General features: G+C 43.9%; 1 protein-coding gene across 2 annotated transcripts in view; it reads left to right on the top strand.

Annotated features, from left to right (window-relative positions):
* Window positions 1-10,354, top strand: part of Klhdc1 (kelch domain containing 1) — a 34,342-nt gene extending 23,988 nt beyond the window's left edge. For both annotated transcript variants that reach the window (XM_041658361.1, XM_041658362.1), the window contains 3 exons: window positions 752-836; window positions 3,352-3,404; window positions 8,907-10,354. In XM_041658361.1, the coding sequence (XP_041514295.1) occupies window positions 752-836; window positions 3,352-3,404; window positions 8,907-9,093 (325 nt within the window). In that variant the 3' untranslated portion in view covers window positions 9,094-10,354. The remainder of the gene's footprint in view (window positions 1-751; window positions 837-3,351; window positions 3,405-8,906) is intronic.
* The last annotated feature ends 2,437 nt before the right edge of the window (window positions 10,355-12,791 follow it).

The following is a 12,791-nucleotide window of genomic DNA, read 5'->3' as shown; positions in this document are numbered from 1 at the left end:
CAGACCACAGGATCATCTGCAGAATGGCCTCATAGGACATTCAGATACAGCAGACCACAGGATCATCTGCAGAATGGCCTCATAGGACATTCAGATACAGCAGACCACAGGATCATCTGCAGAATGGCCTCATAGGACATTCAGATACAGCAGACCACAGGATCATCTGCAGAATGGCCTCATAGGACATTCAGATACAGCAGACCACAGGATCATCTGCAGTCACCATGCTGTCTTGCGCCATAGTCCAGAAATAATCTTACTCCAGATTGTGTAGAGTCAGATTATGATAGATCTTTCTGTTATTTAACAAATGACAACTGAGAAAAAGATCTAAATATTTGTATGTATGTTGATATGTAAATCTATACTAATGCTGTTATAGAGTGACGGCTTTGAAGTAGACGTGGGAAGGGGGTTCCGTGTGCATTTGTCAACTGATGGGGCGCAGAGCATGGAGGAAGGACAAAGGTGACAGGAATTGACATGGAGGCCACCAAAGGTGCTAGAAAGGGTGCTTGTTGCACTTGAGGAATTGAGCCTTTAAATTCATTTCAGGGATAATATGTATAAGATAAGGGACTTAGCAAATCTGGGAGCTGAGACAGAGTTAGCAGGAGTCATCTCTCTGACTGAAATATGATGAACCTGTGGGATAGATCACTTCAGAGTGTGAGCTTTGGAATCAGCTGTGTGATGTGCACTCTCTTCCCTGACAGCATCTCATACTTTTCATACTTTTCCATCACAGGTTATGGCACACGGCCTGTTTGGGAAAAGAAAATGAAATAATGGTCTTTGGTGGGAGCAAAGATAACTTACTTTTCTTGGATACAGTAAGCAAATCTTATATTTAAACATATTCTCTGAGTAATGATATTCTAACAGCTACTCAGCAGTATTGTTGCTATGGTAACTGCAGGACCACAAGTGTTGCCTAGAGGACCACCCTCCCAAGTCAGAGGCTTCGTGATGTATGTCAGGAGACTTCAGATTTATAGACTAAGATCAGTCTACAAATTTCGCTAGTCAAGTCACTAAAAAGGGCTTTCTCCTTCCAGTGCTGGGCTTGAACCTAGGGCCTTGCACTCAACCCCCACGCCACAGTCTTGGCTCCCTTTTCTGTTTCTCTCTGAGCTTTGCCACAATGAGCACTTGTAGTTTAAATGTATTGAAATGTCTGTATAGAAAAAGAATACATAATCACGGTAATGATCACCCAGAGAATTAATTTTTATTGGTTTTTTTTTTTTTTTTTTGAGGCAGTGTTTTACTATGTAGACCTGGCTGTCTATATAACTCACTATATAGGCCAGGCTGGTCTCGAACTCAGAGAGATCCAGCCACTTCTTTCTCCTTAGTGCTGGGATTGAAAGATGTGTGCCACCACACCGGGCACCCATAGAATTTATTAATGGAAGAAACAAGACATGGTAATCCTTCTAAATCCTTCTAAATCTAACGGGTTAGCGTCTCCCAAGAAGAAACTGTTAGTTTCTTGGTATTTTCTGGGGTTTTACCACTGCTACCAATCTGTTTTATATTTAAGTTTTAAGTGTTTCGGCTTTGGCATGCTCTAAAGTCAAAGGACTACACAGGTCCCATTTGGAGAGCCTCATTTCTTCCCTGGTGGGCCATGGGAAGTGCAGAGCAGCTGGCCACTCCCCCTGCTGCACTGGATGGACAGGCACTGGGTGCTCTAGTTTGCATAGGCTGCTGAAGAATTTCAGGATTGAGTATGAGGGCTGGCCACAGCAAGTCAGAGCCGCCAACAAGGCACTAGCTCCCTTGCTTGTCCTGAGGCACAGATGGCTTCTGCAGAGTGACAAACCTTGAGAAAAGCTGGCTTCTCTGCAGAGACTTGGGTTGACCTTGTAGTGTGTGGCTACCAGCTCAGACCTGTACAGTGAACCCTAGACTGTTTCCAGCCAGGACGCGGTGCTCTGAACTAAAGCTCTAGTGCCAGTTAAATAGTTAGCTGGCTTAGTTAAACAGAAAAGGCCCTGGGTTCAAGTCCCATCACTGCCCCTCCCCCAGTGGAACATTAGTGGTTTGTCTTATTTTTCTTGGCACTGGAATCCCTTGTTTAGAAGGTAGGCTTGGTGGTACATTCCTATACCCAGCACTTGCTCAGGAAGCTCAGGATGAAGAATTGAGGGTTCAAGGCCAGCCTGTGCTATACAAAGAGACTCTGTCTAAAAATATTTTAAAAATGAACAATGAACAAAAACAACAAAAATAAAAACCTTCTTCTCAGAATATAAAACTTACCCGGTAATGGTGGTACAAGTCTTTAATCCCAGTTCTCAGGAGGCAGAGGCAGGTGAATCTCCATGAATTCGAGGCCAGTCTGATCTCCAAAGCAAGTTCCAAGACAGCAAGGACTGTTACAGAGAGAAGCTTTGTCTCAAAAAACTTAAAAATCTTTGCCAGTTGGTGGTGACACACACCTTTAATTCCAGCACTCGGGAGGCAGAGGAAGGCAGATCTCTGAGTTTAAAGCCAGCCTGCTCTTCAGGGTGAGTTCTGGGACAGCCAGGGCTAACAGAGAAGCCCTATCTTAAAAATAAAATATTAAAATAAATAATAATAACATTTTCAATACAGAGGAAGATATTATGGGGATGCCAGGTGTGGTTTGGTTGCTAATTCATAGTACTAGGGAGGCTGAGGCAGGAGAATCACCACAAATTCAAGAGTAGCCTAAATTCCTGGCTAGCCTGCGTTGTATAGAAAAATCTTTTTTTTGAAAGAACACATATCAAATATTTTATTTAAATCATTAATAAATAAATTAGGCAAATGTCATAATGAACTCAAAATAGAAGTCAAAAGTCAGAGGCATTTTTAGATTTGTATAAAAAAAATCTTATCTGAAAAGAATAAAACAAACACGGAGGAGGTGGCACTCACTGGGGGACCTGCCTGCCTATCAGAGGAAGGCATCAGTGCCACAGGAGAACCTCCTGGAAGATGGAGACAGCGCACAGGACCTTTCAGGGGAAGAGTAATTTGGCAGAAATCTGTTTAATGAAACAAATATTAACGAGTTCTGTTACTGTTCTCAGAGAGCTGTCTCCTATTTTTAAATTTGTAATTATATTGGGTATTGATTAGGTAAAATTTTGGTTACTGAAATTTGTATTTGTAAACCTCATGCTTCCAAATAGGAAAAATATGTATGCAGATGTGTGTCTGTGGTCATGTACACTTGTATCCTCGTGTACATGTGTGTTACTAGCTAAAGAGAAATTTATTGACTGTTTTATACTTATACAATAGAAATCATCTATAGTTAAAGCTGTTATTTTCTTTAAATCCTTAATAAGACCTTTTTTTTTTTTTGACTAGGGTCACTGTAATGATTTATTGATCTTTCGAACACAGCCTTATTCACTGCTCAGGTAAGTAAATATAGTATTTTCCACATATATAATGTCATGTGTAAAAGTGTGTGTTTACTCAGCATTAACAAGGGCCTGGGTACAATCTGCAGCTCTGTATATACAGAACATGGCATCTGGTGTCTGTAATCCCAGTACTCGGAGGAGGACACAGGAGCTGAGGAGTTCAGTCTCTTCAGCTATGGAATGAGTTTGGTTTTAGGAGATTATTGTTGTATTGGGTCTTTGTTTTCTTTTTTTTAGAGAAACCCTAAAGCTGGGCGGGTAGGGAAGGGGAGAGAATCTAGAAGGATTTGGGGTAAGGAAAAATATGGTCAAAATATATTTAAACTTAAAAATGTTTTAAATAATAAAAAAGCCAGGCTGTGGTGGCACATGCCTTTAATCCCAGCACTCAGGAGGCAGAGGTAGGCAGATCTCTGTGAGTTCGAGGCCGGCCTGGTCTACAAGAGGTAGTTCCAGGATAGGCACCAAAGCTACAGAGAAACCTTGTCTCAAAAAAACAAACAAACAAACAAATAATAAAAATTTTAAGTTTTTTAAAAGGAGGGAAATTCTGACATGAGCTCTAACGTGGATTGAGCTCTAAGATGTGCCTAGTGAGATCTGTCAGTCACAAAGAACCAGTGCTGTGTGGCTCCATGTGTCTGAAGTAGCCAGAGTGGGCACACACATGTGGACAAAGGTGGATTAGAGTGTATCCAGAGGCTTGGCTGGGGAATGGGAAGTCAGTCTAACATGGGTTCAGGGTTTCATCTAAGGATGGAAAGATTGGGGGATGGTGGGTGTGGTGGCTGCAAGTCCTTAACAGTGCCAAACTGTTAGCATGGCGAAGTCTCTGCTTGGTTTACTTTAGCTTAACTTTAACAGTAAGAAATGTCTATTAAACGACAAAAGGCAAAATATGTGCTACGAATATGTGATAATCTCTTGTTGTTCTTTGGGGAGTAGTCATACTATTTTACAGGTAGTTTATTACTTGAATTCAAGAAAATATCTAGCCGGGCGGTGGTGGCGCACGCCTTTAATCCCAGCACTTGGGAGGCAGAGGCAGGTGGATCTCTGTGAGTTCGAGACCAGCTTGGTCTACAAGAGCTAGTTCCAGGACAGGCTCCAAAACCACAGAGAAACCCTGTCTCGAAAAACCAAAAAAAAAAAAAAAGAAAGAAAATATCTACATCTGCCTAAGAATAAAAGCCAGATGTGGTGGCACAGGCCTTTAATTGCACACTTAGGAGGCAGAGGCAAGTAGATCTTGTGAGTTCAGGCCAGTCTGGTCTAGATAGCAAGTACGAGGCCACATAAAGCTACATAGTGAGACTGTGTCTCAAAATAAATAAATCTTTATCTCATCACTCGGGAGGGAGAGGCTATAGTTCAAGTTTCTGGAAATAAGAATATGTCTGCTAATGTCATATATAATATATGGTATAAATATATTTACAGATACACTTAAAAGAATTTAAGCTGGGATTGGTGGCACACACCCTTAAGTTCAGCACTTGGAGGCAGAGGCAGGCAAATCTCTAAATTCAATGCTAACCTGTCTACAGAGTGAGTTCTAGGACAACCAGAGAAAGCATGTCCCAAAAAAACCAAGTCACGATGATGATGATGATGATGATGATGATGATGATGATGATGATGATGATGAAAGAATTCTTTTAACTCCAAAGATGTTTAGCTGCTTGGACACATGACCCTCTGTCTCTGTCTCCAAGATGCTGGGATTGCAGATGTGCCCTCACACCCAGATGACACAATCATGAGGAAGTAGATTTTAGCAAAAGAGAAAAACAAACAGACATTGGCTGAACAGGATGCTCTTCTTTTTGACATAGCAACTGGGGTACAGCTAGTGGGAAGTGTGTCCAAGCAACTAAAGAAGCGTATGGTAAGTCAGGTCGTGGCTCAGTGATTGGGCTAGAATGAGCGGAAGGGAAAATAAGGGGGCCTGGGGAGCTGGAGACCGACACTGGGCCCCCATACTTAGTTGATGCTGGACGTATTCTTATATGTCAAAATTTGAACATGAGGACTAAGGAGGTGGCCTGCTCAGTAAAGTGCTGGCCATGCAGACATGAGGACCTGAGTGTGGATCCCCAGCACCCATGTTCAAAGCTAGGCCCAAGAGTGGGTGCCTGTAAGTCCACTGGGGAGGTGGAGACTTTTGAGTTCCTGGCGCTGGCTGGCATCAGTCAGGCTAGTCAAACAACCGAAGTCCAGGTTCAGCTAGAGACCCCGTGTCAAATCACCATCAGTATCATTATCAGTAATAATATGCGGAGAATCATCATCATCATCATAATAGCGTGGATGGTGCCTTGGTCACTTTACATGTACATATGCACACATGCACACACGCATGAACATGTATGTGCCCATGCATACAGCGTGCACCACTCATGTACAACACCCGCCACACACACACACACAGTTGAATGTGACAGGAACATAGTTCTCCTGTGGTGCCTACTCACCATGGTGAATCATCCACACTGCAGTAATGTGTTCATTTTATTTTAAATGTTAGGTCAAGGCATTTGTCACTGGCTGTTCTGAAAGGCTGGGAGAAAAGAATCGTGAATAGGGCAGAAACCATCGGAAGCCTTAGTAGGAACACATGTGTACACGTGTATGTATGTGTATGCATGTATATACATACATATGATATATGAACAAATTAGATGTGCTGTCTATGGTATTTTCCAGTGTGTGGGTATCTCCCATGTAAGTGTGTGATCACTAAGCATGACAGTCTATATCTATGTCAGAAAGGCTAGTAAGATTCTCTCTTATGGACAGGATTTATCAGACCGAAGATAGCTATTTAGTATGTCCACAGTTTGGGGCTGTTACAAAAAACTTAGGTACGAAGTCATCTCGGGGATCCTCTTTGGAAAGCGTACATACAGATCCTCTCAGGAGAAATTCCCAGGAGTATTGATGGGGCAGACTGCACTGTGATGCTCTTCGGTGGCCCCACTTCTTGCCCAACCTCCGTCTCTCTGCCTCGCATCTTGTTGTGCCCGCTTTGACCTCCAGATATATCTAACTCTCTGACTGAATTGTGCTTTCTCTACTAAAGCTAATCTTTCATCTCCGGGGCTTTGGGAGTGTTTGCTGAGGTCCTGAGGTCTTAGCATGGGGGTCCCACCTGGAACACTCCCTGACTTGTGCTGTTGAAATCATCTCTGCGGAGCCCTTCAGAGCTGTAGGACTTCCATCACCGGCACTCGGCGTTTCTATCAGCTAGACGCTCACTTCCTTTGCTAGCTCATGAGCTCCTTGGATGTGGACACAAGGGTTTCCTGTGTTGATTTCCTCTCCCAGGACATGCCCACTGAGAGTTATCTTTCATATGCTGGCTCCTCTCTGCCTCCTCCTCTTTCTCCCCATGACAAGGGCACAGGAGTTGGGGTGCCAGCATAGGAGCAGAACTGGGCATCTACCTGGGACAGAATTCAAATCTGCCTGTACTTCTACACCCAGAAATTCTTAACTCTTCTTATTTGGACTTAGTAATGGGAAGGAAAAGGCCCCATGAAAATAAGAACGAGTGATGGGGGGGTCAGCTCAAAGAATTCAGACCTACATGGAATGTTTGTGCCAGTGACAGCTAAAGCAGGCGCCGGAGGCTGATGCAGACCCGTGCATGCTGGGCAAGAGTGACCTGTGTCCAGTTCTCCAGCCCTGCAAACACTGATTAAGAAAGAAATCCAGTCTTGTTTTTCTTTTAGAAATCAGAAATGTTTTATTTTATAATTAGTTTTGAAATTATCAAAAATAAATTAAAGAAGTAGTTAGAAAAGAGAAAAAGGTAAAGCAAAAAAGATGACACGAAATATGCAAGTTTCATAATTTTAAGAAGATTTATTGTTATTTTCTGTGTCCAAGGGTTTTACTTGCATTTATGGCTGCACACCACATGCATGCCTGCTTTCCATGGAGGGTGTCGGATGTGTGTGAGCCACCGTGTGTGCTGGGAATCATACCTAGGTCCTCTGGGAGAGCAGCCAGAGCTCTTGACCACTGAGCATCTCTCCAGCACAAGTTTCATAATTTTTGTATTGTTTTTGTTTGTTTATTCGTGACAGCTTCTCTGTGTAGCCCTGGCTGTCCTGAATTTGCTCTGTAGATCAGGCTGGCCTCGAACTCACAAAGATCCACCTGCCTCTGCCTCTGAATTCTGGGATTAAAAGTGTGCGCCACCACTACCTGGCAGCGCTTATAATTTTTAGTTTTTAACTTTTCTGAGAATTTCATATGTGACTATACTGGACTTTGTAACATTTCCACTCCTCCCTCTTCTTTATTTATGATTATTGGCACATAGCCAGTTAATAAGTTAGTGTGACGCGGTGTCTTGTCCATCTGTCCCTCTGTCTTCTCTCATTTCATCACTGGTCTTCCTGTCCTTGACATCTGAGTTTTGCTTTTCTTTTGGCCTTTATGCTTACTGTCAAGTGTTCTTCCATTTAGGTATATCTCTATCCCTGAATCTTCTAATGAAAGAATATTATGTGTGACAAATTGCATTTTCTATTTCCTTGACTTTTGCTCAGATATGACCTCTTTATTGTATAAAAAAAGCATGATTATTGTAGTGATCTAAAAAAACTCTCTCATATTACAAGGAATATATATGTGTACACATACACACACATTGCCATCTAGAGGTTTTTTTTTGTTTTTTTTGTTTTTTTTGAGACAGGGTTTCTCTGTGGCTTTGGAGCCTGTCCTGGAACTAGCTCTGTAGACTAGGCTGGTCTCGAACTCACAGAGATCCACCTGCCTCTGCCTCCCGAGTGCTGGGATTAAAGGCGTGTGCCACCACCGCCCGGCTGCCATCTAGAGTTTTTACATCGATTTTGTAAGAAGGAAAAGGGACTACTTAGCTTGTCAGGCATGATAGGTACACTCCTGTAACCCCATTACCTGGAGAAGTTGACATGGGAGAGTCACCTCAAGTTTGAGGCCAGCCTGGGCTACAGAGTGGGCCCATATATTTTTGTTTTCTTTCGGGCTTTGTGGATGCTGGCAAGCGTTGATGATATATAAAAATCTTCAAAAATAAATAAACAAGGCTTGATGTGGCTCAGAGGTCAGGAGGACTTGTTGCTCTCTCAGAGGACCCAGATTTGGTTCCCAGCATCCATGGCAGGTGGCTCATAACCCTCTGCAGCTCCAACTCCAGCTCCAGGAGTCATGCGCCCTCTTCCAGCCTCTGCCTGCAGTACTTGTACTCTTATGACATACATTCACACAAATAATACACACACACATAAAATAACACAATGAATTCACACAAATACACACATCCATAAAATAACACAATGAATTCACACAAATACACACATCCATAAAATAACACAATGAATTCACACAAATACACACATCCATAAAATAACACAATGAATTCACACAAATACACACATCCATAAAATAACACAATGAATCCTGGGTTCAGAAGCTAACTGTTCTCTCATGCTTTGTCGACAGGTCATGTCTTGACTGCATTGGGAAAAATGCTATCATTTTAAAAAGTCAGATATCTTTATTACCTCCTAAACTTCTGCAGCAAGTTCTCAAAAAAATAACATTTTGGACTGCAGCCAATTACCGAAAAGAGCAAAGAATCCTAAAAGAAGAAACGGAAAATAAGCCCCACTGGGTCAGTGGCCACTGATGCTCTGAGTCCCCTGTGTCAGCGTGTTCCAGTCAGACTGCGTTTGACCCTCCCCTCCAGTTGCGGGTTTTATTTAAAGGATAAAGTTTGCAACAAATGTTTTGCTACTGTGATTACATGATATGGGATATATGGAAATAAGATGTAATTGAAGATTTGTCTGTGTATTTGTAAACTGATTTTCGTGTAAAAGATTACGTGTTTTTTCTGGAAATAAGTACAGTAGTAACAGTTCTTAACTCAGTGCGTACTTTTCTGGAAATATGTCCATTTGAAAAACAAATTACCCCCAAATCTCCAGAAATCCTCTATCACAACTGTGGATGTAGATATAAAAACACTGATTAATTACCATTACTTTAAGAGCACCCAAGTGTCTCCTTAAATATCATCAGAGCTTTCCGTCTACCCGCCGAGCAGGGGAGCTTGTCTAGATGGTTCTGTCTGCACCGCGCAGGACCGCCTGGCTGGAGGTTGGTTTGTCTCACAGGCTTCGAAATACTGGAGTGTGCGATAACGAGCAGCTTTGGATCATGGGAAACCCACATTGCCTTGGACACGCGTCTCTAAAGTGCTGTTTGCAAGCAATGTAAAGTGACCATCTGGTGGCCTTTGTGCTCTGCTGCCCCACAGAGTTGAGGCTTTGTCTAGACACCGCTTGTCCTGACGACAACCCCTCGCTCTCGGGAGACTGTACGGTTGCATTCCTCAAAATGGTACTTTGGCCATTTTGAGACATTTTTCTTCATGTGCCCAGTCTCGTCCTTCCATTGGGATCCTTGTTACAATCGATTGCTAAAGGGTTCAGTATATGACATAATCTCATCACTGTCACCGTGTGAGTTATCGCTGAACTTTAAAATGCTGTGAAGGTATATTTCTGTATTGTAGATAATTTATAGTGAAAATTGTAGCGTTTCATTAAACTGTAGATATGTTTTATAATGCTATATTTTGAATGTGTAAAGCTTCTATTTATGTATTGGGATAGTTTGTGTTTACATTTTATTTAGTGAACTCAGTATACAGAATTATCACCTCACAGTTTTCTCAGTGTGGACCAGTCAGAATTCATTCCAGTGTGGGGCTGGCAACGTGGCCCTGGATGTAAAAGGACTTGCTGCACAAGCCTGGCCTGAGTTCATCCCTGGTACCAGGTGGGAGGAAAGAACTAACGCCATAATGGTTGCCCTCTGACCTCCACATGGGCTCAAGCATATAATGCACACACAACAATAGCAAATAAAAATTATAAATTTTAGTGTGAATTTTTATTTTTTTCTTACCATTTTTAGACTTGGAAACTGAATTTCATAAATAATATACTTATTGGGGAAATTATTTTTTATGAACTTAAATATCATCATTAATTAATAATGTCATAATAATCAAGACCACACACACACATATATGTATATAGAAAGAGAGAGAGAGAGAGAGAGCCCACAGAAAGGCAGAAGACTATGGCACAGAAGATGTCTCTATGCCTCATTGCAGGCAGGAATCAGCGGGGTAAGGCTCAGTGCCACATTCAGAAGCTCGCCCCAGTGGCATACTCTTTACAGCTAGGTCCTCCTGGTTTCCATGGACGCCCCAAATATCCCCACCATATGACAACCAAGTGTTTCTCATGGGCCTGTGTGGTGCTTTCATCTTTAAACCGGAATATTCTACCGCTAGCCCCAAAGGCTCGGAGCTTTCATCTTTAAACCGGAATGTTCTACCGCTAGCCTCAAAGGCTCGGAGCTTTCATCTTTAAACCGGAATATTCTACCGCTAGCCCCAAAGGCTCGTGGCTGTCACATGCATTCTCCTAGACTCTGAGTCTTAACCATGCCAAGACCCTCAGAAACCCCAGTTCAAAGTCCCTGAGACTCATCTCCTGGCCTTAGGGATGTCTAAGCATCATCCCATGGGTCCCGCTGACAACAGAGGCGAAAGAATCCTGGACCTAGAATCTGAGCATGCGTGGTTCTGGGGTGTCCCTGCTCCATGCCTTGGAATCTTCTAGCACTAGCCGTCAGAGGAAGACAGACTGCTGTCGAGGAGAGATGGCTCCTGGGAACCGGTGCTGATCTTTCAGGTTGGTCGGCACTGATATTTGTTAGGAGAGAGTGGCAACTTCATCAGTCATAGAATTACGATGACCTGTATGTAGTCAACATTGTTGGGCTGTCTTTTGAATGAGAACTATCGGAAGGGCACTGTCAAGAGGGCGCTATCAGGTGGGCGCTATCAGGAGCACACTATCAGGAGCGCACTATCAGGTGGGCGCTATCAGGAGGGCGCTATCAGGAGGGCGCTATCAGGAGCGCACTATCAGGAGCGCACTATCAGGAGGGCGCTATCAGGTGGGCGCTATCAGGAGGGCGCTATCAGGAGGGCGCTATCAGGTGGGCGCTATCAGGTGGGCGCTATCAGGAGCGCGCTATCAGGAGGGCGCTATCAGGAGGGCGCTATCAGGTGGGTGCTATCAGGTGGGTGCTATCAGGTGGGTGCTATCAGGTGGGTGCTATCAGGTGGGCGCTATCAGGTGGGCGCTATCAGGTGGGCGCTATCAGGTGGGCGCTATCAGGAGCGCGCTATCAGGTGGGCGCTATCAGGAGCGCACTATCAGGAGCGCACTATCAGGAGGGCGCTATCAGGTGGGCGCTATCAGGAGGGCGCTATCAGGAGGGCGCTATCAGGTGGGCGCTATCAGGTGGGCGCTATCAGGAGCGCACTATCAGGAGGGCGCTATCAGGAGGGCGCTATCAGGTGGGCGCTATCAGGTGGGTGCTATCAGGTGGGTGCTATCAGGTGGGTGCTATCAGGTGGGTGCTATCAGGTGGGCGCTATCAGGTGGGCGCTATCAGGAGCGCACTATCAGGTGGGCGCTATCAGGAGCGCACTATCAGGAGGGCGCGATCAGGAGGGCGCTATCAGGTGGGCGCTATCAGGTGTGGCTCATTGGAGGAAGCGTGTCACTGAGGATGGGTTCTGAGGCTTCAGAAGCTCAAGCCAGGCCCAGTGTCACTCTCCTTCTACTGGTTTGGATGTAGAACTCTCAGCAACCTCTTCGGCACCATGGCTGCCTGCATGCCACCATGCTTCCCACCACGATGATACTACTGGACTAAACCAGTAAGCCAGTCCCAGTTAAATGTTTTCCTTTATAAGAGTTGCTGCGGTCATGGTGTCTCTTCACAGCAATAGAAATCCTAAGACAATGAGGAAGGAGTTGGACATTGGTGAAGATCTCCTGCCCTTCTTTACTATATTTGGGGGCAGGGTGTAAACCATCAATCAAACAGCCTAGCTGGGATGATCCTCTGCAAGGGGGGATATGGCTGAACTCCCCAACATGGTGGTCGCTTGGCTCTGAGGACACTCATGATAACTTGACAGAGAATTGGTAGATTGTATAAAGAATTCAAGAAACAGGGCTGGAGAGATGGCTCAGTGGTTAAGAGCACTGCCTGCTCTTCCAAAGGTCCTGAGTTCAATTCCCAGCAACCACATGGTGGCTCACAGCCATCTGTAATGAGATCTGGTGCCCTCTTCTGGCCTGCAGGAATGCATACAGGCAGAACACTGTATACTTAATAAATAAATAAATCTTTTAAAAAAAAGAATTCAAGAAACAAAGAATAAAGAAAACAACCCAATTCAAATGGGCCATAGATCTTGGGCAGAGAGTTTTCAAAAGCAGAAATAAA

This window comes from Microtus oregoni, unplaced genomic scaffold (assembly GCF_018167655.1).
Source record: "Microtus oregoni isolate MIOR12 unplaced genomic scaffold, Mior012 000009F_ref0000495, whole genome shotgun sequence".
NCBI lineage: Eukaryota > Metazoa > Chordata > Mammalia > Rodentia > Cricetidae > Microtus > Microtus oregoni.
Note: the sequence above shows the minus strand (reverse complement) of the source record. Positions and strands in the feature narration are given on the sequence as shown.